This window comes from Marmota marmota, unplaced genomic scaffold (genome assembly GCF_001458135.2).
Source record: "Marmota marmota marmota unplaced genomic scaffold, marMar, whole genome shotgun sequence".
Classification (NCBI taxonomy): domain Eukaryota; kingdom Metazoa; phylum Chordata; class Mammalia; order Rodentia; family Sciuridae; genus Marmota; species Marmota marmota.
This window is the reverse complement of record NW_026000136.1, coordinates 2,115,648-2,143,631: the sequence shown is the minus strand read 5'-3', so window position 1 is coordinate 2,143,631 and position 27,984 is coordinate 2,115,648. Positions and strand designations below refer to the sequence as shown.

Sequence of the window (27,984 nt, the reverse complement as noted above, 5' to 3'; positions counted from 1 at the left end):
AAACTTTAACAATTTATTAGTCTTATTTTCCAGTAAAATATTCACATGTCAAAAGAACGGAATGATAGAGATATAGCCAACTACCTTTAAGTAATTCCGCATAAATATTTAAAATCTAAAAACCTCAGGGGATCATCAGACTGAGTAGAAATTTGTTTCTTCAAAGCAAGTATTGCTTTACTATTGTCATTAATCCAGTCAATAATATGACCAATAACTTGCAATGGTAAACAAAGTGTTTGCTGAGTTTCTTAAAAGATGCTTTCCGTCAGCCATTATCAGTCAATCCAAGAAGAAGATGTTGTTGAACTGCGTGGCACAAAGTTTCTTTACCTCTTCTGCAAAAAAGAACAGAAAACAGTGCATAAGGAATAGGGGTTCTTACTTAAAAGGTTGTATGCTACGTGTTAGTGCCTTAAATTCTTCTGAAATAAAACTGGGAATAAATAAATGTCTGCATTAATTTTGACTTTAAATTCCAGAAGCCCAAACAAAAAGTAATAAACCAAGAAAAAGGGAACAGACTCCATACCTAACAAACCCATGAGACCTCAATACTTCCCAACATACTGAAATCCTGCTTCTCTGGGCCTGAAAAAGCTTAAACCCAGGGCAAATAGTACCTGAGACACCCACAGGTTGGGGTTACAACATCCAAGATACAGTCAATTTCAGAATCTGATGCAACAACACAAATACTCTGGTTGCAACCTTGAATTGTAGATCAAGGGCTCCATAGAGGTATCATGATCTTTACTGAATTCCCATTTTAAGTCAGGCTTGTACTATGTTTTTAATACACAATGAATACAGGTTTTAGTATAGAAGAAAAATTTCACAGGCCTTAGAAGATATATTTTTAAAAACCTTGCATCTAACTTTCCTTGTAGTTTGTACTGGGGGTGCGTTTCCCCCCACCTGCACTGCTGCTTGCCCCAGCTCCAGGTGTAAGGCAGAGTAGCAGAGAGGCTAGTGAAGGGGACACTGCCCTTTCCCCAGGACAGCAGCTGTCAGAACCCCACTGACTCATTCAGCACAAAGGACCAGACCGACAACTCTGGTTGCAAGGTGGAGAATTCTCATCCTGCCTATGGGTGGAGACAGCTGGGACTATCATATGAATCCAGCAGCTCTGCATATAAAAGATGTGTTTTCATCTTTTTGATAAAAAGAGACATTTTTACACACAATACATAAAGCCATGGGTTATTTTAGCACTGTAGAAAATAATTTCCTTTTAGTCTTGATTAAGCTTGCTGGTCACAGGACACAGAAACATAAAATGGAGAAATCTGCCTAAAATCTTAATGATCATCATTTGCTCTATATACCATGTTTCCTAATACATTGAAGAGAATTTCCAAATATCAGTAGCATTAAAATTACGGTCAAATACCAAATTCAATTTACCATTGACTTCGATCAGGTTTGCATTTTTTTGATTCAAAATAACATACAGCTCCCGCTGATCAGACTTTTTCCCAACAACCCAATAATCACTCATGGCTTTCACGATGATTTCTTCATCTTCATCTGCTCTGTAAGGCAAGAGTTTCAGAATGTACTATTTTATTATACACTTAGCTACACTGTGGGAAAAAAAGCATTTCAAAACAAGACACTGGATACTAAATAGTCACTTAAGAAGTTCAGGAAGGCCCATGTGAATGGACAGGGCTTATGGACCCATTCAGAAGGGGTGCCCATAAAGGTGGTCAGACCTGGCCTCTATGAAGGGGCTTTGGGCTACTCAGTTTTGAAGATGACTCCTTTAATATCCTTTAACAAAGGGATACCTATTTGAGAAGTTGTCAGGAATACCTAGTAAAATCACTGTTGATGTCACCTAGAATCTTCATCAAATCCGGATGAACAGACGTAAGCGACACACTGGGTGTTTTCCTCATGTGAATTGTACTTTTCTCTGCTAAATTCATATGGTTGAAGTAGATAAACTTAAACTGTGGTTCCTTTTCAGACCTGTAAAAACATGTCATTAAGAGGGTAACATTCTGAACATTATACAAACTACACAGCTACATTTTAAAAACCATATGGCAAAAGCCTGGTATTTTCAAAGGCTGGGTCTTTAATTCAAGAATCTTAGTTAACATGTAACAGACTCTTCACTCAGTAATCACTTATATAATATCAAGCATGATGGAATTTTCCAGAGAGCTGAAGCTTATTAACTGACTGATTTGAAGTACAGGGGGACTGAACTCAGGTCCTCACAAATGCTATGCAAGGTTTCTACCTCTGAGTTGCATCCCTAGCCATTTTCTAAAACAAAAGTTTTATTTCTATTTTTTATCTTACTAAGTTGCTAAGGCTGGCCTTTAACTTGTGATTCTCCCACCTCATTCTCTTATATAGCTGGGATTGTAGGCATGTGCCACCATGTCTGGCCTAAAGTTTACCATTTTTTGGGGGGGGGGGAAGGGGAGGGTACTGGGGACTGAACACAGGGGTGCTTTACCATGGAGCTGCATTTCCAGCCCTTTTTATTTTGAGACAGTGTCTCACTAAGTTGCTGAGGGTCTTACTAAATTGCTGAGGCTGGACTTGAACTTTTGATCTTCCTACCTCAGTCTCCCAAGTCACTGAAATTACAGGTGTGCACCACTATCCCATTTAAAGTTTCTTTTTTAAACACTAGAAGTATTTTCTAAACGAAATTATAGTGTTTTATAAATGGTAATCACTTGGTTATTTGCTGACTTTTTAACAAATGCAAATGAAATCCACACAGGCTATTTATCTTCTAGTGGAAGGGTCAGCAAACTACAGCCCTGAAACTAAATCTGGCCATTTTTCTAAATAACAGTTTACTGGAACACTGAATGCCCATACAAATATTTATGCGTTATCTATGCTACTTTCAAGCTAAAATAATAGTTGAGTAGTTGCAACATATATAGCCCACAACATCTAAAATACTTACTATTTAGCCCTTTACAGAAAAAGTTTGCCAAACTCTGACTCAGGAGAGTAACATCTCATTTATCCCACAGTGCTGGGGCATGAAGGAGGCGCTCCATGTGGATTACCCAGTCACACAACTGAAGCTTAATACTGTAACAAAGCTCTTTATCCTCCTCAATGGAAATCATGCTTAAAATGTATTAGCTTTTCCTGCTGAAGTAAAATTTTAATTGGGATATATATTTTTCCTTCTTTGCACAATCACTTCTCACTTGTCCCTGTGTCTTTCTCAGGGAACCATGGGGACAACTGGGTTACACAGCTCATAAGGTGCCTCCCCGCCCCTCCCATCTCACTGTGCCCTTTTGAACACCCTGGGTTCTGGGGAGAGCCTGAGCACAGCCTGCCACTGGGGGCTCAGAAGCCTTCTCCGCTTACTTCAGGGTTAGCAGCCATGTTCTGGAGGGCTGAGGGTGCCGGAAATCCGACCTCCGGACAAGTGGGTTACTACTGTAATACTTTACATCTAGGCAAAGAAAGAATGTGGGTGATTTAGTTTCCAGGAAAATGAAAATAAATCTCTTACAAAACCAGAATTTGTTTTTAATAGATCCCTAAAACTAAGAAAAGTAAATAACATAAAAAACTAGATGAAAAAATAAAAAATTTAAGACTTTTGGAAAGAATTTCAATTTAGCTGTCTCAATACACAAGTAACTTAAGTTGAACTTAAAGTTCTGGCTGTTTTGTCTAACCCCCAAACACTCTTTAGTCCATTCAGAATGGACTGAAACTCTGTCTATTGTAGCCCCAGGTTGGAATTTATATTAAAAACGTTATTTAACTAGTTAAAACAGGGTTAAATAATCGCAACTCTTTCTACCCCATCCTCCACAAAACATAATAAAAAACAGACACAGAAAAATGGCTACTTGCAATGTACTATTAAATAAAAGGAAAAGAGAAATTTGCTCGCATTCAAAATAGCCAGAATAATTTTCAGTGTACAATCTTATTAGTGATCAAATTTATGACCTTACAGTGTGTCAGTTTTGAATTAGCAGCAGCCACAGTTACCTCGTATCTTTTTCAAAGAGCTAAGACATTCCTTCTAAAAATCAAAGCATTTTTTTCAAACACAAAATCACACGTTTCATGCCTTCTTATAAAGAGAACATACTAAACATAGTTAACAATGTCCATATAGGAAACTCTAAACACAAAGAAACAGTACAGAATTCTTCATGAAGACTTTTTTTAAAATATTTTTTTTTAGTTGTAGGTGGACACAATATCTTTATTTTATTTACTTATTTTTTATGTGGTGCTGAAGATTGAACCCAGTACCTCATGCATGCAAGGCAAGCGCTCTACCACTGAGCTACAGCCCAGCCCTCATGAAGACTTTTGAGGTTCAGTATACAAAGTAACCACAGCACAATGATGTCTTCAAAACACATGGGAGGGGGAGTCCATTTTAAGTGGTTATAGCTCAGTTTGTGTATGCACTAACTTTAAAGAAAGATTTCCTATTTTCTGATAGACCCATCATTTTTAGCCATGAGAAAAAAATACTTCCTGGTCAGCCTTATCTTCACTCATTTTCTTCTGCTCTACGCTAAAACGCAATATAATCAATCAGTCCTTTGTCTGTATATCCTATACCCGCAGATTCAAACGTGAATCAAAAATACTGGAGGAAAACTGCACCTGTACTAAACATGTATGGACATTTTGTTGTCATTATTCCCCACACAATGCAGGATGAGTATTTACACAGCACCTGCACTGTACTGTACTGTGTTCTAAGTAACCCAGAGATGATTTACAGCACATGGGAAGATATGCATGGGTTACCTGCAATGCTGTGCCTTTTAAGGGTCGTGAACATCCAGGGATTTTGGTATCCACGTCCTTAGGTACTGAATGGGACCATAACTATGATTGGTAGATGTCATGAGAAGATGTGAGGAGACCTCCCATGAACAAACAGCAATAATTTTACTGAGATGCCAGAATTGAATGTTTAAGTACCAGGTGTATGAAAACATTCTCAAACTTCAAAAGCATGCCCAGAAAGGGTGCCGTGACACAGTGGAGGAAATCAGCACTTCTCCAGTGAGCACCTAGCTGCTTGAAGTTTCCCCTGTGGGCTTCAACAGCTGAAGGCACAAAGATAACCACTGTTTCAAGTTGTGATGGGCTGTGTTCTAAACAGCTAAGACTGCCAGATACACGATTTCTAGATAAATATGGCTCTGAGAGTTCCTCACTTATCTGACCTAACTGAAGGCCAAGAGGAAATGCTGAATTGAGAAATTTGGGTACCATAAAAAGGAAAACTGGACTTTACTTATGAGTTAACTTAATAAAGTTCTTTTCCCCTGGCCTCTCCAAAGTAATGAGGAAGTGAAGGTACGCCAAGAATCCTGGAAATATGCACACACGCCTCCTCCTGGACGACGTCCCCTCCCTCTTCCCTATTACCACACCATGGCTCTAGCTAGGCCAGCCTTCCCTTCCCTTCTATCAGTGTCCAATCCTGTATCTGTTCCCTCTGTCAGTGTCCAATCCTGTATCTGATTCATTATCGACTCCTACTGTTAATGGCCATACTTTTCACTTCTTTACAAATCTGAGCCTACTCAATCTCAAAAAGAACTATACTAAAACTGACCACTGGGGCTGGGGATGCGGATGAGTGGTAGAGTGCTTGCCCAGCATGCACTAGGCCCTGCAGCCCATCTCCAGCAACCTCCCCCTTCAAAAACAGATCACAGGAAAGAGTTCCTTTTCTGAAAACTTTGTACTTCCTCCTCCCCATCCTTTTCAGATTTAGTACTAGAATTAACTAAATGAATAGGGATATGTGAAAGGAATAGAAACTAGAGTCTCAGAAAACTATCGATTTGGGGGAAAATTTTTAAGTTAGAACTCTGCCTCAATTTCTTAAAAACTCTTGGTGAACTAAAGATTTGAATACACAAAATAAAACCATAATGGTACCAGAGGTAAAAATGGGATTGTATTTTTATTATATTGGGGTGGAAAGCTCAGAGTATAAAACTAAAGATGGAATACCAAAGAACTGAATTGAAAAAACTTATTACATACAAACCCCATGCATATATATTGTGCAAAACAGCGAAATCAAAACTAAAGAAAAAAATACATACCATGACCAAAGGGTATTATATTAAGGGTACTGATGTAAAAGAAAAAAAAAGAAACCCTTCAATAGAAAGATTCAAAGAATCCAGAGGGCAATTTGCAGAGGACACAGAAATGCCAATGAACCACAAAGAGACACCTGACTTCAGTGTCACCTACCAAAATGTCAAAAGAAAAGTGTACAAAGAATAGGTGTTGGTGGCGGAGCTGGGGAGTGTACAGAATGGCACCACCGTGGGCCAGTGATCTGGCAACAGGTACCCACCCTTTAACTGCATATTCCTTTGGCCCGTGAACTCTAAGGATAGCCTCAGAGAAAAATGTGATGTGCCAGATTCTTCTTTTTACAATACTTAGAATGACTACATCCGGATTGCTAAAGGACAAACAAACAAGAATGCATCTAATGCCATGATGCCATCAGAAACAAGACAGATCCATATTTATTAATTTAAAGTGATGTTCATGCCATATTTTTTAAAAGTTCTAGATTTATGACGTAACACATATTTTTTAAAATTTACATGTAGGGCTGGGGCTATAGCTCAGTGATGGAGCACTTGCCTCACACATGTGAGGCACTGGATTCTATCTTTAGCACTACATAAAAATATATAAGTACAAGCTACTGTGTCCATCTACAACTAAAAAAAAAAAAAACCAACAAAAAACAATAATATATATATGTTTGTGTGTGTGTGTGTGTGTGTGTGTATATATATATATATATATATATATAAAAAGTCACATGTAAAAACATGGTGTATTTGCATCACTATGCTTATACATGGGTTCGAGTATAGAAAGTCAGAAGAAAAAATAGGTAAGATTTCCAGTATTTATATTTCTTAATAAATTACTCTCAAACAACAACAACAACAAAAACACACAAAAAGCACTGGTTTGATCCCTAGCACCATTAAAAAAAGGGGGAAGGTATAAGAATTATAATAAGTCCTTAAGTAGAGAAAAGCAAGGTATAACACTAATGATAGAAACCCAAGACCAAATAGCCTTGCTTCATGCCATTCTTTAAAGGGGTGGACTTCATCTTGGCAAGAAGCAAACAACTGCAGTGCATGACTCAGATTCCATACCACAAAGGATGCTGGAGAACAGCCTCTGGGCATTTCCAGCAAGGGCTGAGGCTGAGAGAACAGATGGGTACAGAGATACTGGAATTAGCCTCTGGGTCTAGGATGGCTCCCTGCTCTGCTCCCTGCCTCCTAAATACTCAACAATGCCCTGGAGAGGTGGCCAAGGTCTTCCTTTCTCCCCAGGAGTTCCCCCTGACCATGCCAACCTAATTTCTCTAGAATTTGAGTTTTGGAGAAAGGGGAGGGCCCAGGTCAGGTATATAAGATGGCTTGGTCTGAGTCAAAAGGATTTCTTGAAGGAAAGCACATTATCTTTTGTACCCCAAAGCTTTTACCTTCAGCCAGTTGATTTCTGTTGTTTAGCAAACAATAGCTTCTTTTTATAAAATCTCATATGCATCAAGAACTATCAAAAGGTCTAGAACAACATTTCTAGAATTCTGATTCTTGTCTATGCACCTAAATTGTACCATGTTTACTCTGCCATCCAGTTTTCCAGGTACCCTATTTTGGGGGGGGAACTAGTGATAACTGTACAGAGGCTCTCTTAAAAGTAAAAGAAATCCTGTCCTCTAGGATAGTGGGATGTGTGATAAAATATGTGTAGGAAAACATTAACTACAGAATCTAACAGGGAGTAGATAAGTATTCACTATGATTTTCATAATAAAATGTCACAGAGAAAACTGCTTTCTGAGGTAGAATAATATTCAAGGCTCTCTCTCCTGTGTAATTTAAAGGACAGGTCACCATACTTGCAAAAAAGGTACTCAACAGCAAATTCCACCCCTGGATAGCTGTTGACGAGTCACTTGGAATTCATGAATTCACAGAAAGCAAGGGCAGAGCAGTTACCAAGTCCAGTAATCTCAGAGAGCTTGGGGATGATGCTAGAAACACTTTATTAACCCATCTGCTACCTCTTAACTTGTAAGATCCAAAACAGATTTCACTTACTCCTGCCTCCTTCAAGAAAGAATATATGGCAGTTTCATGGGCAAAAAATTAAAACAGCAGGCAGCACTATTAGGAGGGGAGTCGGTCAGCACTTTCATTTCTTGACCTTATCTTTTGCTGTCCATTCTTAGTGCTCTAAAACCAAGTAAGCTGTCAGTAAGCCACAGGCACTTGTACCAAATCTAAAAGTACTTTCACCCTGAGTTTTTTTGAGCTCCCTAGAGGCTGACACTTATCAATGCCAAAGACACTAACAGATGAAGGCTGAGAACACTGTTAAATAAATTCACAGCATTTTAGTAACTGCTTAAAGAGATGAAAGTCCTGATAAACAGGGCTCGTGTATGTCAAAGTGCTTTCCATTTACTCATTTTATCTTTATCATAGTTCTAATTTATAATGAGAACAGAGAAGCAGAAAAAGTTCAATGACTTCAGTGCTCTTTGACAAGAGGGGTCAAACCCCAAGTCTCCTGATGTGTCAGACTTGGGACCAGAGCCCAATGGCTTGTACCATGGCCACCTTCACTGTGCATCTCCACAGGAGAAGCAAAGTTGCTTTTGCTTTACGCAAAGCAATGCCACACTGCCTGATGCTGCCACGGTGATGCAACAATCTGGGCTGGGCAAGGGGGATGCTTATGGGACACTCTAAAGGCCAAGGCCACAGGCACAGACAGCTCACCTAACCCCATCTGGTCATGCCACCAATGGGGAGAGCTGAAGGGTCATGTTAGTAGAAGACTAAGCCCTAATCATCATCAAAGGGCAAAGATCTCAAGCACAGTTCCCTGGGAAACTTTCAGACAGGCTGATGGCATATTACTCCATTTGGAGTAAATACCAGAATATTAACACGGTCAATATTCTTAAGTTAAAAACCACCCTATTTTTCCATGATCAGTTAAGTGCTTGTAAGTAAACACGAAGCAAAGTACAAACCCAGATATTCTTTTGTTGATGTTAAACTGCTCACAAATGTCAGATGCCAGCACTGTAAGCTGGGGCCCAACAATGCTGTCCAGTCTTCGGCAAAAATCCAACGTCAGCTGTATGGACGCTAGTGAGTAATTTAAAAAATAATATTCAGTGTTACCAACACTTTGTGTTAAACATATCAATATTATGTTTTACCTCCAATATTTAATAGTATTCAAATAAAACTTTACTATCAATTAAATACAAACAAAACATTTAGGAAATAAAACAATCAGATGATCAGATACCTCTCCTCCCCCAAACAAAAGAGAAAGAATTAAAATTAGTTATATTTAAGATAAAAAAGATTCAAAGACAGTCTTACTGTGAAAAGTGGCTTTACATGCACCCTGAGGGGTGGCAATCAGCTGCTGCCCAGGTGGATCTAACATATGACAGCACTCTGTAATGTGCTGCTTGATGCTTTACAAATTCCTACCTCATTTAACCCCCAAGTCCCTCTGAATCAGGCACCACTGCTATCCCCAACACACAAGTCGGCAGGTACAGAGGTATACACAGGTCTATTGTTGACAAGTGGGAAGGGTAAGAAGGGGCCCCTCAAGTAAAAGAGTTCCCACATGGGGAACAGCCCTTAATATAGCCTCTCTGTTGCTTTTTACTGCACATTATTTATTGCTTAAAAACAGAACATAGCAAATTACAAAAAGCTTATGTGGTCAGGCTGAAACCAGACATAGGTGTGCACCTACCATCAATCATAAAGCACACAGCTGCACTCATGGCCTGGAGAAAACAAACCAGAGATTATAAAACAGCACAAAAAGGAGGCTAAATGTAATAACAAAATGCAGCGAGTTTGTTTAAATCTTGATTTGAACAAACCAACTGTAAAAAGATTCTTTTTTGTCGACTGGAGCAATCTGGATACAATGGATATTAAGGAAGGACTGTTTTGTGAGGTGTGACAATGGTCTAGTGGTTATGCTACAGGAGATAGCCTCATCAGTCAGGGATGCAAAGGGAGCTATTTACAAGTGAAGGGGTCTGGCAATATAAATGCTCTAGCAAACAAGACAAATGCAACGCAATGGGACAGATGAGAGATTAGCCTTTTATTGATTAAGCTCTGTGACGGGTACTTGGGGTTTCATCATCCTAGTCTATGTGTACTTAACAGTTTCCATTAATAAAACTTTAAAAAGACTATAAATTGAAGTTATCTTATCTCACTTTATTCCAGCAAATAATTGCAGTTATGACATTAGGCAAGTAATAGCAATTTACAGCAACCAAGATAATAAATAACCCAAATGTTTAAAATTAAAATTTATCATAGCAATGCAGTGTTAAAAAAGATCCAGTATGAATAATGACAGTCTTTCAAAACTTTAAACTAATGTTATAAAGAAGAAAGTCTCAAATCAATAACCTAATCATCCACCTTAAGACCCTGGAAAACAGGGCAAACTGAACCTAAAGCAAATATGAAGGAAGATAATAATGATCTGAGCAGAAGTCAATCATACAGGGGGGAGAACAGATAACAAGAGACTATAAATGAAGCCAAACGCTGTTTCTCTGGCATGATCAACAATACTGAAATCTCTTGCTAGACTGGAGATTGAGGGTGGGGTGGGGACTCAAATGACAACAATCAGGAATAAAAGCAAACATCACTACTGACTTTACAGGAAAAGAAAGTAGCAAAGGCATCGTATCCCACTAGAAACCACTGCACACCCACAAATGGAAAAACTCAATGCAACTGACAAATTCCTTGAAAGACACAGACTACCAAACTGTCTCCAGAAGAAATAGAAAATCAGACCAGTAACAAGTGAAGAGACCAGTATTTTAACATTTCTCTCAAAGGCAAGCCCTGGTACAGTTGGCTCTATTATGAATTTACCAAACATTAAAGAATTAACACCAACTCTTCAGGAAATCTTCCCAAAAATGAGAGGAGGGAACATTTCCCTACTTATTCTATGAAGACAACATCACCCTGATAGCAAAACCAGACAAAGTTATCATGACATAAGAAAACTACAGGCCACATCCTTCATCACCACAGCCTCTGCAGTATCATCCTGACCTCTGCAGGCTGGAGACGAGGTCAGCCATATGGAGCCAACTGCATCTATGTAGCCAATCCCTGATTCAGACGTGGAGGTACAGGTGAGCTCCTTGGAGGGCATCACTCCACACACTTCACACAACTGTGCCACAGAAGTAGGTGCTGTGCTGCCTGCAGGACTCCACTGGGAGAGGACAACTTGCGCTCACGCCTGTGACTTCTAGCCTTTGCTACATGTTCTTCTCTGAGCTGACTTCACATGTTCCCTTACACTGTAACAGACCATGACTGTGAATATAAAGGCTTTTCTGGGTCCTCTAGTCCTTAGGAACTGCCAAACCTTAAGGCAGTCTTGGGGACTTCTGAACTTTGCAATGAGAAATTGCTGAATTGACCAATGACCATTTTAAGTGGATGAATTTTATGGTATATGAATTATACCTCAATAAAGTTGCTTATAAAAAGATAAGGCTGGGTATGGTGGTACACAGCTATAATTCTAGCTACCCAGGAGCCTAAGGCCAGAGGGCACCAAGTTCAAGGCCAGCCTGGGAAACCTAGTGAGACCCTGACTCAAAATAAAAACTGAAAAGGCTGGGGATGTAGCTCAGTAGTAGAGCACCCCTGAGTTTAATCCCCAGTACAAAAAAAAAAAAAAAACAGAAACAAAGATAAGGACTCATATTGGACCAGCCTGAGAGTTTAAAGGCATTGTGTCTGACATTCAAAGCAGAAGAATTTTAGCTTGACAGACAATGGACCAATTCCTTCCTCTAGCTACTGCTATAAATCATGCCTCATTTTAGGAACACGTCTTTTTGTATGTTTTCTCTGGAACTTCAATTTCCCTGGCACTTTATCACATTTTAGGGACTGGGATTTGTAGCTCAGCAGCAGAGTGCTAGCCTAGCACACATGAGGTACTGGGCTCAATCCTCAGTACTACATAAAAAATATAAATAAATAAAAAAAGGTATTGTGTGCATCTACAGCTAAAAAATATAAAATAAAAACCATTTCACAAACAAAAAATATTTATATTTTAGAGGCCCTGAAAACCAAGAGTGGTTCTTCCTATTGCTCCATTATGGGTACCTCTGAGGTGTTAGATGCTGGCAAACTTAAGAGCTCTGTCATCTTGAGACTTCCCTTTATTACTCCCCTGGATCAGAACCAGTGGTTTGGATTCCAAGGTGCTCCCTGTCCTGGTTTATCCACTTAACTCTGATAAGGGTTGGCTCCATGAAACATTCTGAAAGGATGCAGGGATAAGACCTTTTCTTCTGTGTCACCTGTGATTGATAATTTGGCTTATCCAAAATGTCTACACTGAAAATTATTTTCTCTCAGAACTTTAAATGTAACATTGTAACCCAACATCTGGGCCTAGCTAGAAAACTAATGGTGCTAGTTTTGCAAGTGACTAGATTTTCCTTCTGGAAGCTTTCAAAATCTTCTCCTTATATTTCTAAAGTTGCCCAATGTTGTGTAGGTATGAGTCTTTTCCATTCATTATGGCAGACATTCAGAGAATCTTTAACTCTAGAAAATTATGTTCCTCTTCAGATAGGCATTATCTTATGTGAAATTCCTGAATTAATCCTTTCTTCTCACCTTTCCTTCCATGATTTTCACCAACTGTCCTTTTAATCTATATTCTGGAGCAGGCCAACTTATCTTTACCCTGCTAATGAATGTCACATGTCTAAAATCATATTTTCAGGATTGGGGAATAAAGAGTTTTGTTTAATGGGTACAGAGTTTCAGTTAAAAGTTATGAAGTAGTTCTGGATGGTTGCACAACACTCTGAATACATTTAATACTACTGAATTGTCCACTTAAAAATGGCTGAAACAGCCAGGTGGGGTGGCACATGCCTACCATACTAGCAATCACAAATTCAAGGCCAGTCTGAGCAACTTAGTGAGACTCTGTCTTAAAAAAGGACTGGAGGTAGAGGTGTATAGCTCAGTGGTAGAGCAATCCTGGATTAAGTCCCTCACACACAAAGGCTAAAACAGAAAATTTTATAGTACATATATATTTTACCACAATAAAACAATTTTTTTTTTTTTTTTGAGACAGGGTCTCTCTTGCCTAGGCCAGCTCTGAATGCATGACCCTGCCTCAGTTTCCTGAGTTGCTGAGATTATAGACATGCACATCATTGCCTGGCTTAAAATATTTTTAAATATTTTTAATTAACCTGAGTTCAATATAACCCGAACTCTTCAATTTTGTAGGTACAACTTCTCCAATTAGTGGCTACTGATTTTTAAAAGTTCCTGGGTATTCCTAGAATTCTCGTTTTTTTCTTTGGGTGCCTGTAGTTTTATTTTTTCTGTTCATGTTTAAGAATGAGGGAACCAGAAGGCTGCCTATGCATGGAAGTTCCACATGGGGTGAGGACAGAGAAGCAGTTATGCTGGGTAGATGAAGTCACAATGAATGGACCTGATTCTCAGATGCTGAGACCCACACTAACTACTCAAGGTCTCTCTCAATTATTTATTATCTTTTACACAAACCCTCAATCTTCATCCAGGGACAGGTGCTCAGCTGTAGGCCTGTCTGTGTGTAAGAACAGGAAGTGGTGGTGGGGTGGTATGGGGTACTGACTAGTTGAGACAACATCTTCCTTATTCCCCTTCTTTCTACACTGAGTTCCCACTGGCACTCAGGTGACTACCTCCGTTCCGAGTTAAGAGTTTCTCTGGGCTCCTATCTCCTCTCACTCCATGGCTCAGAGCCTTCTCCACTCTCCTCTCAGTCACCACTCTTACATTTCCTTTCCATCTTCTAGTTATGGGATTCTCTTCCTGTTCTCTTGGGGCATCATGTCTAGGTCTTTATGAATTAAAACTAGTTCATTGTAGTTTTGGGGTGGGAAAGAAGATCAATACATATACTTGGGTCTTCTTCTTTACACCAAAAACTGTCTTTAAATAAAAAGAAAACCAGTGTATAGGTGTGTGCCAGTAGACCCACCTACTCAGGAGGCTGAAGTGGGAAGATTGCTTGAGCCAAGGAATTCAAGACCAGCTTGGGCAACAGGCAAGAAAAACAAAAACAAAACAACAAAAAAAGAAAACTCAACCTAATGTACATATCCTTATAAGAGAGAGTATCCTAACAAAAATACTATCCTTATATAATTAACAAGTCCTCAGCTTTGAGAATCAGAGCAAAAGCAGATTTCATGGAGGTGTGGCCATAGCCAGGGGGCATTTAACTGACAGGTGGCACCACCCTGACAGCCTTTGGTTTGTGAGTACACAGGATTTCAAATGTTTGAGAAGCACCACCTTAGCAAGCTATTCTTTCACTAATAGCAAAATTGTTTAAAAAGAGCTGAAAACACACTAATCCAGAAGAGCACCCATTTTGAGTTTTACAATAATTAGAACTACCAACAATTTTTTCCAAAAAACATTTAAGAGGTTTGCATACGTACTCAAGTACACATGCAAGAAAGATTTACTTTAGTATTAATCTGTAACACTGGAGGGAAAAACAGTTGTTACCTTATAAACAATTAAATGGAGCTCTTCATAAGTGTCATCTGTATTTACAAAAATTTTGGGGAATCTGCATTTTGCTTCTGGATCATTAAGGTTCAAGGGTCCAGTAAGAAATCTTAAAAGTAAGCACAGAGATGACTCAACTCAATGAGGTAAATTATAAACAGGAATATAGAAATACACATCAATATTTTTGCAACTAGATGCTATACGGAAAACATGAAATCAGAATATGATAAAGTTAATAGTTTAAATTAATTGGAAACAAAAGAATTTCCTCTGTTGATTATCACCAGTAAAATAGTACAAAGGTAATTCACTGTTCATCATTTCCCCTTTACCAGGAAAGCTAATGAAACCCAATATTGTAAATCAAAGAACAAAGGTCCTACCTTCCATAATGTTGAAGATTTCCTGGCATTTCTGCTCTTATTGGAGAATCCCTTCCTGCCAACTGTAAACACATTTAAAGTTCAAAAATGACTGATTAGATTTTTTTTTTTTTTTTTACTTTCAAAGCTTTGACAAATAACATTCCCATCTGTTAGCTGGTTCCACTTACTTTGTATCAATTTTCCATATTCCTCCTCACCAAAAAAAAAAAAAGGGTAGAAGATTACAGACATTCATAAAGAACTGATTTTAACCATGCCTGTCATCATACCGTACCCCAAATTCCACAAACTAATTTAGCTCCTTATTAAAAACAAACAAACAACAAATGAAAAACAACTAAAATTTCCCATGTGGCATAAATTGGGAAATCACACATTACCCTCTGGGGAATGTCCTCTTCCCACTTCCTAGATTGGAAACTGAAGTTTGGAGAATTGCACCAACACAATGAGTGGCAGGGGCAGACATTATGACCAGGCCTGTCCAGTGTCAAAATCTCTACTTTCAGCCATGACACCATGTCTCTTCTAAGATTTGTATTTGTCACATATCCCTAGTTAATTTTGCTAAAAATATACTATTTCAACACACATAGGAAATGAAACAATCCAAACACAATAGTCATGTTTGTGAAAACTTGATACTTCTGTTAAAAATGCTTGATGCTCTTCTGGTTTATACAAAGCTTTAACACAGAACCTCAGAAGACCCAAAACACCTTATGAGCCCAATGGTGAAAATGCACAGACCAATTCTCATTCATTTAGTTTGCACTGAGAGGCTTCATGTGTCCATGTCACGCTGCCATACTGTGTGCTGTGGCTTCCTATTTTATGTCTCTCTCTTAAGCTGTACAGAGATATCAGTTGTCTATGGTGGCATAGCACTGTGGCCTTAAGGGATGTGCTCACAAGTAGGTGCTTCAGGATTTGGAAGACTTTGAGGTCAAGTCTTTGCTGGGGGACCCTGGATTGCCTCATCTGTGGGATGGGACAGCATACTTAACTCTTGGGACTGCTGTCATGGTATCATAAGATCTTGCAGGCATGTTGGGCATTGGGAACCATGGCTGTGTACAGGAGGTACCCCAGAACCATCAGCTATTGTCCTCAACCCATCTGGAAAGAAGCTAAGACCTGGAGGAGATCCTTCTTAAAAACCTTTCTTTCAATTTCTTATTAAAGAAAATTTTTCTGGTTTCCATAATCAAGCCCTTAAGAGAGAAGGGACATGGAAGAAGGATGGAGAGGGAGAAGAGGGAGAGCCTGCAATCGACGTGGGTCTATGCATGCTCCTGAGCAAAAATGATGACTTTATGGGCTGTGAACACTTTTTGCTTCCAACCTAATTAGAGCAATGAAAGGGTACTTTGGGGAGAACACTGGTATTATTTACTTATTTATAAAAAAAAAATTAGCTGCATATAGACACAATATCTTTATTTATTCATTTATTTTTTTAAAAACATGGTGCTGAGGATCGAACCCAGTGCCTTACATGTGTGAGGCAAGTGCTCTACCACTGAGCCCCAGCCCCAGCCCCAGCCCCAGCCTCTGGTATAATTTAAAGTTCTATACAGAAAACAGGGAAATTAAGTACCAGAGTGGGAAAGCCAGGCAGGTAACATACCATCTACTCACTATCAGATCTCACATTTGTAGATGGAAGAGATTGTAAGACTGACCAGAGTTGGTCACGGATCCCTGCCATTTTCATGGTTCCCTGGACTTCACCTAAAACCCACTCTTTCCTCTTAAGAACACACTTTTACTATTGCATTTGGATGAAACAAACTGGAGAAAAGCTGACACACATGGGTTTCTGTGCTACTAAGTGATACACAATAAGTATCACTGCATCACAAATAAAACAAAACACAGCTAAGAAATGCCCCCCACACCATATTACTCAACCCCCTACCCCTGTCCAAAAGTGTATGCATGTGTGTATCTACAGAGCCCAACCATACCTCAGGTTCGATGTGCCTGGGAAACAGAGAGGTGGTGAGGTATTTGTATAAAATTCTCATGTCATCTTGTTCTAATCCACTCCTGAAACATCAGAAAGCACTGTGTTAAGTTTGGATTGGTCTTCTGTTTTTTTCGATGCTCTATGATAAAGTTTACCTTTCCTTCCTTTTTAAGAAGGTGGCTGCCCTTAACTGGGCAGTTCAGGTGGGGAGTGAGTTAGACATGAGCTGGCACAAGCACTACACCCTAACCTGCTTAAGGCTACTGCAATGCAGTTCTGTAATTTGTAGGCATCTGAAATCTCAAGGGATCTGAGTCTCAGGCTGAATTCCAAGTAGGATTATTTAGGGGGCCTTAACAAGCACACTGCTGCATTCTAGCAGCAGGGGTTCCTTAGCTTCCTGGCCTATACAGTAACACCACATTCTGAAAATACTGGCATGCTGTACACAGGGAACTTGATCCTAGGTTGCAGAAATACATCTGGACTTTAATTCTCTGGATCTCAATGTATAAAAAGGAAAAGAAAGAAATAAGCTTTAATTTCAAATGAGGTAGGAATAAGGAGCTGTAGAAAAAGCATTAAGAAACTAGAAGGTCTAAATAGAAGGAATTTTACTTTATGTATGTATATTCTGCCAAAATGCATTCTACTGTCACGTATGACTAAAAATTAAAAAATAAAAAAAAAAAATTTTTTTTTTAAAGAAAGAAACTAGAGGGATTCCACCACTTGGGTCCCCTTCTTCCTCCGGGAGAAGTCTTTTCTGCTGTCCTTTAATAAACTTCTAATTTCTACTCTGACCTTGCCTCGGCGTGCTTCTTTGGTGTTATTCTTCAACATTGGGGAAGCAAGGACTTGTCACCGGTCAACAGCAGTAACATATTGGAGGTCCCAGACCGAGATTCTACACCGAGGTAAGTGCACGCACCCCATGTCTGTTTGAGGTGCATCTTTCTCTCTCTTTCTTTCTGGAGGGTAAGGTGGGCACCCGACGGCTACTTAAACGCAATTAGTGCAGCCGCCACTCTTCAAGACTCGGGTGAGAGGTTTCCCGGCCTAGGCAGCTCTCAATCACCTGTTCAATACAGAGCAGGCATGTTGGGTTCTGCCAAAGCCGCTTCCAACTTTTCTGTCTGGTCCCGGAGAGCAATTGGCGTGAGTACACAGTGTCCCGAATCCCGATCTGCCTCGGATGCGTGGAGGAGGAGGAAGGAGTTTGGAACAACTGTGGAATTCCGGTCTGGGCTACACTCAGACGTATTCTTAAGGTTCCTTTCTCTTGAGCCCCCTTCCGACAGCCCTCAGGGGTATCTAGGGTGATCGGTAGATGAATGGCACTGAGGGAAAGCCCCAATCACATTTGCCTCTGTATGGGCCATGCAACACTCCCAACCCCGCATCCATTCCTCCTGGATGCTCCCCTTCCTTCGCAGGTCAGAAAAAGAACTATAAAAAGGGGAGACAACATCCCTTCCACAGCTTCCACCTCTTGGGTCCCCTTCTTCCTCCTGGAGAAGTCTTTTCTGCTGTCCTTTAATAAACTTCTAATTTCTAAAAAAAATAAAAAAAAAAAAAAAGAAAGAAACTAGAAGGTAACAGACTCTGAAAAGGTTTTTAGAAAAGGAAAAAACAAAAAACAAAAAACAAAAAAAACTAGACAATGAGGCTGTGAAAGGGGTTTTCCTGGTTCAAGGTAACTGAAAACTCCTGGAAGAAAATCTAACTTTACATGAACCAAGCCTTGGCACCATATTCCAGAGGAGCTCTCTTCTTTTCCCTGTAAGGTCAGAAGTTGAAAATATTCTAGCTTGTCTTGCAAATAAGTGCGGTCCGCTCTTTAAACTGTTCTGCTTTGACATCTTACCTTTCCTCTTCTGCCACTACCACTCTGCTTTCAAGGTTCAATTTTTTTTTTTTAAACCATACGATTTATTTATTTTTTTTAAGTCATACATGACAGCAGAATGAATTTTGACATATAATACATACATGGAATGTACATACATCAATCATATTATCTATTCTATTCTGCTGCCCTTCCTATCCCCCCTACTCCTCCCCTCCTCTCCCATCCTTTCTCTCTATCCAATCTAATGTGACACACTTTTTTTTTCTTCTCTTTCTCATCACAACATCATATATGTATTCTGTATAACGATGAGGTTCAATTTTTATGAGTCTTGACCACAGATACAGAAGCCCTACACCCTGAGATATGTTTGTTTTATTTTCTTTTCTAAACAGAAAGAGATGTCCTGATATAAAGAAGAAAAGAAGAGGTGGCTCAAAACACTCAATGCTGTCTTATGACAGCACCAACTCTAGAGCCTCACACAGCCACTCAGGTAGACAATTTCTAAATCAAACATGGAAAGTTACCAACTTTTTTCTTTCGTAGAAATAACTGAAATAAGGGAAAAGGAGGAAAACAAAACAATAGGTTCTGGGTGTTACCGTCCTGTTGAGAGGTAGTAAGTGTTACTGGGGAACACGAGTGATGGTAAGAAAAGATAGTACATAAGGAATTAATGCGTGGGCAACTATCTTTTAAGAGCTGCATTTCCAGTAGCATGAGCTAATGGATACATCTGATCATTAGCATCTGAGATGTAGTTGGCCAAAAACAGTACAAAATACATAACTGGATTTTAAACTTAGCACAAAATTGTCAGCTCATTAATTTTAAAATACTGTTTACATACTGATATAATATTTTAGATGTATTAGGCTAAAGAATATATTTTACTAAGATTAATCTCACTAGTCTCTTTCTACTTCAATATGACTACTAGAAAATGTAAAGTTTACATGTGACCTGCATCATATTCAGTACTGTCCTCGATCAGAGGACACTTGGGTAGAAAACAAACTATAGGAGGAAAGGGACGACAGCAGTGTGAATCGCTAACTGTATGCACTGTGCTCAGGGATTTCTTTTTATTATTTTACTTAAGATCTGCTAGACCTGCCACACTTCAGTGTTGGTTTTAGGAAATCGAGAGAGAAGACTGAGTGAGGCTGCAGCCAGCTGTGCAAAGCAACAGAATCCCAAGGCAGTGCTTCCTCAGTGCCTGCGGAAAGGCCCTCCTCCTCACAAGGTACCATGCATGGTGAGCTTTCCCCAGTATCTGTCTCCTGTGCCCTGGCCCTCTCCCCTACAGAAATAATACATCATAATATAGTTAACTAAGTGAAAAATTTCTTACAACTGCATGTGAATCTTCAAGGACTTCAAAACAAAAAGTTTACAATGAACAGAAGAGCCCCTTCTAAAGCACAAATAATATGTGAAACAAATGAAACCCTGCACTGACAGGCCCAAATAATCCCCGTCCCATCAATGATTCAGATCAAATAGGAAAACAGCCCACTCAAACTCAGAGGATGTTCTTCAAGTCTCTCAAATAATTACTTAACGTAATGATTTTTTTTTCTTAAAAAACAAAACATAACACCTAAGATGGATGTAGTGTTGTGCCTGTGGTCCCAGCTACTCAGGAGACTGAGGGAGCAGGGTGCCTTGAACACAAAATCTGAGGCCAGCCTGGGTAAGAGAAGCAAGGCCCTATCTTAAAAAAACACAAAAACTCCAAAAATGTTTCTTTAGCTTAAATCTCAACTGATTCACTTGTGTGCCAATGTGACACTATTACTTGTTCAAAACTGATTATTATTCTTATTTTGTGGGTAACTTTGTGCCAATTCAACTTCAGTGCTAAAGAGACTTCCACATGTATCCCCCGTGCCTTGTCTTTGATGGAAATATCAAGCTATTGAGAACTTCTTTTTGCAGAAGCACTACCAAGAATGAGGTGGCTATCATTAAATGCAGAATCTTTCCTCTTAGTTTATTCTAAAATATTGATTGTGCTACTATTAAAATATTGCATATAAAATAATCTACCAGGAGCAAAGAATATGGTCAACTTTGAGTAACTTAGAAATATCTAGGGCTGGGGTTGTAGCACTTGCCTAGCACATGTGAGGCACTGGGTTTGATCCTCAGCACCACATAAAAGTAAACAAATAAAATAAAGGTATTGTGACCATCTATAATTAAAAAATACTTAAAAATAAATATCTAAGACATTTACTCATAAATTTGCTAATTCCTCAGAAGTAAATCAATGAACTAAAAAGAAAATTTTCTCTAAAAATTGGCCAAAATCTGAATAAGAAAATAAACTAACCCCTCCCATCCAACAACAATAAATATCTAACCCAGGCAATGCCTGCTACAAAAACCAAACCCATTCATTAAATGCGTCATCCAAACAGAACCTGAGTTTTTTTTTTTTACTCATTACTTGCTTTGAACTGACCATCAAGATTTACTGAGCACCTACTGTGTGTCATGCCACAGTCATGTGCTACAAATACACAAGTTAAAAAAAATACAGGAAGTAATAAGAGTAAATACATACTCTGCTCCTGAGGCATAAATTCTTTCTTGGTATTTAAATATACCAGCTATTTTCACTCCTTGTTGTTACCTCCTGGGAGCAACTTTTCCCTGCCCGCATACTGGATGGACCACAGAGCTGGTGCTGTTTGACTCCAGGGGATGCCCTTCACAATCTGATGATGCCAAGAGGATCCCTTGAAGCCAGGCAACAGGTAGCTGTGGGAATCCAGGCTTCCAGAGCCCAATCCTGCTGGTTGCTCTGGATCCAGGGTCTCCTAGAACAAGTTGGCTCTGGGCCTTTCCCTTCCTCACTCACAGGGTTTGCACCTGTTATCAGGGCTTGTGAGCTATGAGATCAGAATCTGAGCTACTGTCTTCTGACAGAACAGAGGTGGCCCTGGACCACTGCCTCTATATCTCCTACTACCAAGGATGGCTGTTAACCCTCCCAGCACCTCTAATTTTCACCTGTGGAGGGGCCACTCCCTCCACAGAACTGCTGTTGTAGAAGCACAACTATCTTTCTACCTTGTAAGTTTTATTTTGCTAACACAGCATTAGCATCACAGAAAGTAACTAGAGCAGCGTCAGTTAACACAGCATAAAGTTGCCTGATAAGCAATTTGTTAAATTGAAAAGTGGATAGATTTTCATCTGGAGGCAGAAGACAAGGCCACAGGGAACTCCACTAAACCATTACTTTATGGACTCAAATTTCTGTAGATTATCCTGTTTCTCTTCTGAAAATAGATACAGAATTCTGACAGGACAGGGAATGGGCTTCTGGACAACTTAGTACCACCTTTTCTATTAGTTGAATTCAGTTTCTCATGTTAAAATACAACCACTCCCCTAATTTAAAAATGTGGGTTACAGTAAACGCAAACATAAAAATTGAGGGCCCCAGAGGAGCTACTAGAGGAATACTGGTCAGATGCTCCCTAATGGGTTATCAGGGGCAAATCTCAGCCAGACTGGTACACAGGTGACAGGCAGGGCTGCCATACTACTCTTTGGGGTATATCCATCCCACAGTCACAAGCTCATTCACGTGGGTTCCCCAGAAATCAGTCTTAACTGATAACATTTAATATTACTTTTTCTTCTTGAACACTGACATTTCCTTCAACAAAATGGTGTTTTTGTTCCCACTACAGGATACAAACATAGCTGGGATGACAATGGGTGATCTCCTAGTTTATGGTCATCTTGGATTTTTTTTTTCTTTTTTTGGAGGCGGGAGGTACTGGGGATTGAACACAAGGGCACTCAATCACTAAGCCACATCCCCAGCCATATTTTGTATTTTATTTGGAGACAGGGTCTCATTGAGTTGCTTAGCACCTCGATTTTGCTGAGGCTGGCTTTGAACTCATGATCCTCCTGCCTCAGTCTCCTGAGCCACTGGGATTACTGATGTGCGCCGCCCTGTCCAGCTATCTTGGATATTTTAAAGAATCAGCTTCTTTACAAGAAAGCATGAAAAATGATGCATTTCACATTTACTTTATCATTGCTTTGAAGTTGGGGATATTTTCTCTACCTAGTATCGAGTCAGTTCTAAACTCCCCCACTTGGTAATTTTATTACAATCTTAGTTTTGTTTTAAATAATTCCTGTTTACTATGACATCCTCTATAAGGAAGCTCTATCCATTCCCCTGCTGTTGGTTCCTGCTTGACAACCTGCTACTGATTTAGTCACAGCTGTGTTTATTACTCTGACTTCCTCCTCTCACATGCCAAGTCTTAGGTTATACCTACCAGATGAGCTGATCATTATAGAGAAACGCAGTGTATTTAACTATGTTCAGGGTTTCCTCCATTCTGTTAATAAAGGACTGGATTTTCAAATAAGTCATTTTATCCAATGGGAAGAAGCTGATTCCACCAAATATGTCAAGTAGGTCACATGACTGTAAATGTAGCGTTTGCAAATACTGTGGGAAAAAATAAGGTATAAAACAATAGTACATTTAATGTAGTACTCTCTGACAACTGAAACTAATAATCTTATGTTACATGAACATTTATGGTATAGTTACATATTGACAAAGTATAATTTCAAGAACAACAAATAGGTAGAATTGAAATCAGTAGCAATTTTAAAATATTGACCCTAACTAGTTACTATTTTATCCCTTTAAAATATTTAAATTCTCATATTAGTGCTCCTCAGATTAAGTCATTACTCATTAGGATATTAATATACCACGGATGGACAGTGACACTTTGAAGGATGTCCCATCAACCAGAGTAGTAAGGACAAAAACAGGAACCAGGAGACAGTATGAGAATGATTATTATGGTCATTAAAGAGAAGAAATAAAGAAAAGTAATTCATAAAAACAAAACAAAACAAAAACCCACAAAAAAGTATCAAAAATGTCTGAGACAGAGTAAAAAAGTATAAGAGGTATTATAGGGAGAAAATACAGAATTATTCCTTTCCATAAAACTGGATTTGACAGAAGTAGGGGTGAGATTTGCAAAATGCAATGTGTGGGCTGGGATGTGGCTCAAGTGGTAGCACGCTCGCCTGGCATGCGTGCGGCCTGGGTTCGATCCTCAGTACCACATACAAACAAAGATGTTGTGTCCGCCGAAAACTAAAAAATAAATATTAAAAAATTCTCTCTCTCTTTAAAAAAAAAATGCAATGTGCAATGAAAGAGAATGCCAATTATTTAGGGCCATTCTCATTTGGGACAAGTTATACTAAAAACCACTAATATGATAAGAGTCTGTATCATAGTCACAAATTTTTTCCTTGAGCCAATATATATTATGCCTTTTTAAGGAACAGAACCAATCCGTAACATGCAACTCTAGTAACTGCTTACCTTTTGCTAATTGACCAAACTACCACATACTATGACTGCTTTTGAGTAAGTCTGCACAGATGGATGCAGGTAGAACAAGGGCAAAGCCCAAAGGTGTGTCCCAGATGCTTCCAGGAGCCCTGAACAGGGACAGGATGCTCTACTCCAGTGTGGGCCTGAGGAGTCCCTCACTGCTCTGGTTTTGCCACAGTACCTCTAAAGCTCTTTGACACCTTCAAGTTCCAGGGTTTTAATAAAAACAAAACGAAAAACTTGTTTGCATCTATGTTTCTTTTTGGTACTGGTGATTGAACCCAGAGATCTCTATCATTAGTCTATATTCCTAACCCTCTTTATTTTGAAACAAGGTCTCACTAAGTTGCCGAGGCTGGTCTCAAACCTGTAATCATCCTAACTCAACCTCTCGAACTCTCTGAACTGTCTGAATACTACTAAAATTATAAATAAAATTTGAAATACTTACCCGATGGAAGAATTTCTCTAATCTTTCTTTTAGGAGCTTGACACCTCCATCTTCCATGGCTTTCAAAAATGTCCCATTAAAAAGCTAAAAATAGTGTAAGACATTTCGGAAAAAAAAAAAAATCAATTTCCAATGCCCATCAGTTTCCCAATGCAACAAGTTCTTCTTTTCCTTTTAATTAATTCAGTTCATTAATCCCCTCATACTTCCTTATAAACAGAAAACATTCACAGGAGAAAGCTTGAGTTATTAATTACAATAAATACACCATTAAGTGATACTGTCATTTTTATGAAACCACTTAATTGTTCTAGAAGTTTTCTTTTTTTTTTCTTTTTTGAGATAGGATCTCATTATGATATCAGGCTAGTCTCCAACTCCTGGGCTCAAGTTTCAATTTACATAAATAACATCACCAAGATTTTTAAATTATCAAAATATCTGCAGTTTTTATGTTACTTGAGAAGATGGACTCATTTGTTCCCTAATGAGGATTTAGTTCTACAGGACTAGGAACAAAGAAGGGGGTTTAATGCTAAATGGAATAAATGTCTGCATAAACCTTACCACCTATTTCAAAGGCCATATTATTTTATCCCCCAAAACAGCTACACAGCCATTTTGTAGCACCTAAAGAATTCTTTTTAAACAATCCCCAAGCTTGTAACAGGATGAACTGGACAGACTCTCAATTCAAAAAGAAGTCACACTTACCTTGTACATGCTATAGCACTGTTGTAGCACTGAACTATAGACCTTGTCCTACAAACAAGAAAACAGAACAAATCTCAATTCAAGGGAAAAAAACTGTCTTTTGTGCATAGCAAAGGTGGAGTAACTCTTGGCAAAACAGTTTAATAATTATAAACTAGGTCCTATAATACTTGTGTGTTGAAAATTCAAATTTACCAACCAGTAAGTCTAATTGTAGAAAGGCTTCACATACAGATGATCATTAGAAAATTATTAGTGATACAGGATGCATATATGTTTTTAAAAGACTGTACTAATATACACACTAAACACGAAACTTTTCTATGTACCTTGAGAAACTTTGGTAATTTCAATATAAGTTTAAATATAAGTCATTCAACATATTCAATAATAAATTTTTTCCTAAAAAATATGAAATAAAAAAAATGACACATTACCAAAAGCTCTTCCTCTTGGTATTCAACAATTGGTTTTCCATCTTTACTTTGTTTTTCAATTATAGGATTCCGAACAACCTACAATGTTTGATAAACTGAAATTATACAATGAATTGATTATGTATGTTTTAAATTCTGCCTTACTTTTAAAAATTTAGGGCTGGGGATGTAGGTTAGTGGGAGAGCATTTGCCTAGCATATCAAAACCCCGGGTTAATTCCCAGCACCACAGAAAAAAATAATTTACACCCGTCACACCCCCAGAAACATAATTTCTTAAAACCGCCCCAAGAACAAACACACTGAACAGAAATTTGGCTTTAAAATGTCAACCAATTTTACTGAAATCTTACTTTGATGCAATAGTGAGATAACATTCCTAAATTCCTAATGGTAAAGAATACCCATACCATACTACTTCAGAAAAAAATACTTATGTATAGGGGTTGGGGGTTGTGGCTCAGTGGTAGAGTGCTTGCTTAGTACGCATGAGGCACTAGGTTCGATTCTCAACACCAAATATAAAATAAATAAAATAAAGGTCCATCAGCAACTTAAATTTTTTTTTGATTAAAAAAAAAAAAAAGATACTTATGTATAAATACCATGACCATCCAGAAATTTTCTTCTGGTTCATTGAAGAACTGTCTATTCTTCTGTGTATGTAAAGATTTTGCAGGTTTTGACGGACTAAAGGTCCTAAAAAAGTTAAAATAACATGTTGGAAAAACTCTCCACCATAAGTTTTAAGAATTCATTGAGCTCTACAAAGGCACATTTAAAGGCATTACCTTGTAAATTGTACAATAGCTTCGCATAACCCAACATTTCTAATTTTTTCATTCTTTTCTACTTCATTTGGATGATAAAACAAAATTTTATTTTCCTCCTAAAATATGAAGAAACAGAAGCACAACATCAACATAGGCTTTTCTTCATCTTAGCTGTTGAAAGTGCTAAGTTTAACAACGACCTCTCCTATAATAGCTCTAAGGACAAAACCAAAGACACTTTTTGGAAAAACAGAAATTATCTCATCATCATTGTGTAAATACCGACCATTCGTCTGAAATTTTCGGCCACTGCGATATTCACTAAAACGTTTCATCTCAAGCAGTCCTAGATAACTGCAATGATTTCTGGATTTCTTTCCGTGGGATGAGTTGTAACACCAGCGCTTATAAAAAGCAAGTGTGTGCGCACGTGCCCAGGAACACAGCTCTCAAAAATTAAATCCAGCTGGTTCCACGGCATTTGGACTGACAGCTTTAACAAGGACTGTGATTTGCTGACCACAAAACAAAGCTCTGGACATCTTTTGAGGAAACCAGCATCCTCACCTAAGAACAAACAAAAGCTCCTGGCGTCTTATTTACTTTTGATTTAAAAAAAAAAAAAAAAAAAAAACTTCCCGAGGGTCCTCCAAGCTTGCAATCTCTTAAAGCTACTGCCCACCACTCGGGTTCCACAGTTCTTCTCGGATACTTCCAATAATAAAGACAGTTCCCCATAACTGATGCAAAGCGAAAAGAAGACAACCTGCGTGGAGTGGTTAACCTAGCGGACCTTCATTCAGCAGCCAGACCTCGACCCGGCAACGCAGCCGACCCTGCCTCCGCTGTCAGCTCCCCGCCGCACACTTGGCGCACAGCAGGCACAGCCAGTGCAGTTCGAGGACCGCAGAACCACGGGGGCCGCCTCCCGGACACACCCCGTGGCTCCAGGNGGACGCCAGCGCGCAGTCCCTCCGCGTACCTCTCCCTCGCGCGGCCCGAAGCGCGGATTGTAAATGAAGAAACTCAGCAGCGCCGGCGGGAACTGCTTCTCTTGGGCCGCCCAAGCCCCGGCCCCAGCCCCGGCCGCTGCTGCTGCCATCCCGGCCCGGCCCCCACCTCTGGAGCCTCCCACGGCCCGCCCAGAGACGACAGTGGCCTCGAGGCAACTACACTTCCGCCTCACTCGCCACAGCCCCGGAAGCGGTTACTGCCGGCCCGGAAAAAGAACTTGCCACGCAGTGTCCCCTCTGGCACGTCCGGGTGGATCCTGTTCCCCTGTGTTTCCTG

At 39.2% G+C, this 27,984-nt stretch overlaps 1 protein-coding gene across 1 annotated transcript; it reads right to left on the bottom strand.

The window, feature by feature from the left end:
* On the bottom strand, positions 1 to 27,888 carry Ccz1 (CCZ1 homolog, vacuolar protein trafficking and biogenesis associated). Its single transcript, XM_015501992.2, has 15 exons — positions 27,677 to 27,888; positions 26,713 to 26,810; positions 26,527 to 26,620; positions 25,922 to 25,999; positions 25,485 to 25,532; positions 24,771 to 24,854; positions 23,229 to 23,404; positions 17,056 to 17,137; positions 15,083 to 15,144; positions 14,694 to 14,805; positions 9,841 to 9,874; positions 9,092 to 9,209; positions 1,822 to 1,980; positions 1,411 to 1,538; positions 1 to 338 (listed from the first exon to the last, which is right to left on the bottom strand). The coding sequence occupies exons 1-15, from the start codon at positions 27,794 to 27,796 to the stop codon at positions 283 to 285; spliced, it is 1,449 nt and encodes a 482-aa protein (XP_015357478.1). The 5' UTR covers positions 27,797 to 27,888; the 3' UTR covers positions 1 to 282.
* Positions 27,889 to 27,984: the final 96 nt, after the last annotated feature.

What these genes read in the sequence shown, in the direction of transcription:
- Ccz1 (XM_015501992.2), bottom strand. Translation starts at nt 27,796, where the DNA reads ATGGCAGCAGCAGCGGCCGGGGCTGGGGCCGGGGCTTGGGCGGCCCAA. An exon ending in AATCTTCAACATTATGGAAG is followed by an intron (nt 14,806 to 15,082) that starts GTAGGACCTTTG and finishes CTTACTTTTAAG; the next exon opens with ATTTCTTACTGGACCCTTGA. An exon ending in AAACCTGATCGAAGTCAATG is followed by an intron (nt 339 to 1,410) that starts GTAAATTGAATT and finishes TCTTTTTTGCAG; the next exon opens with AAGAGGTAAAGAAACTTTGT.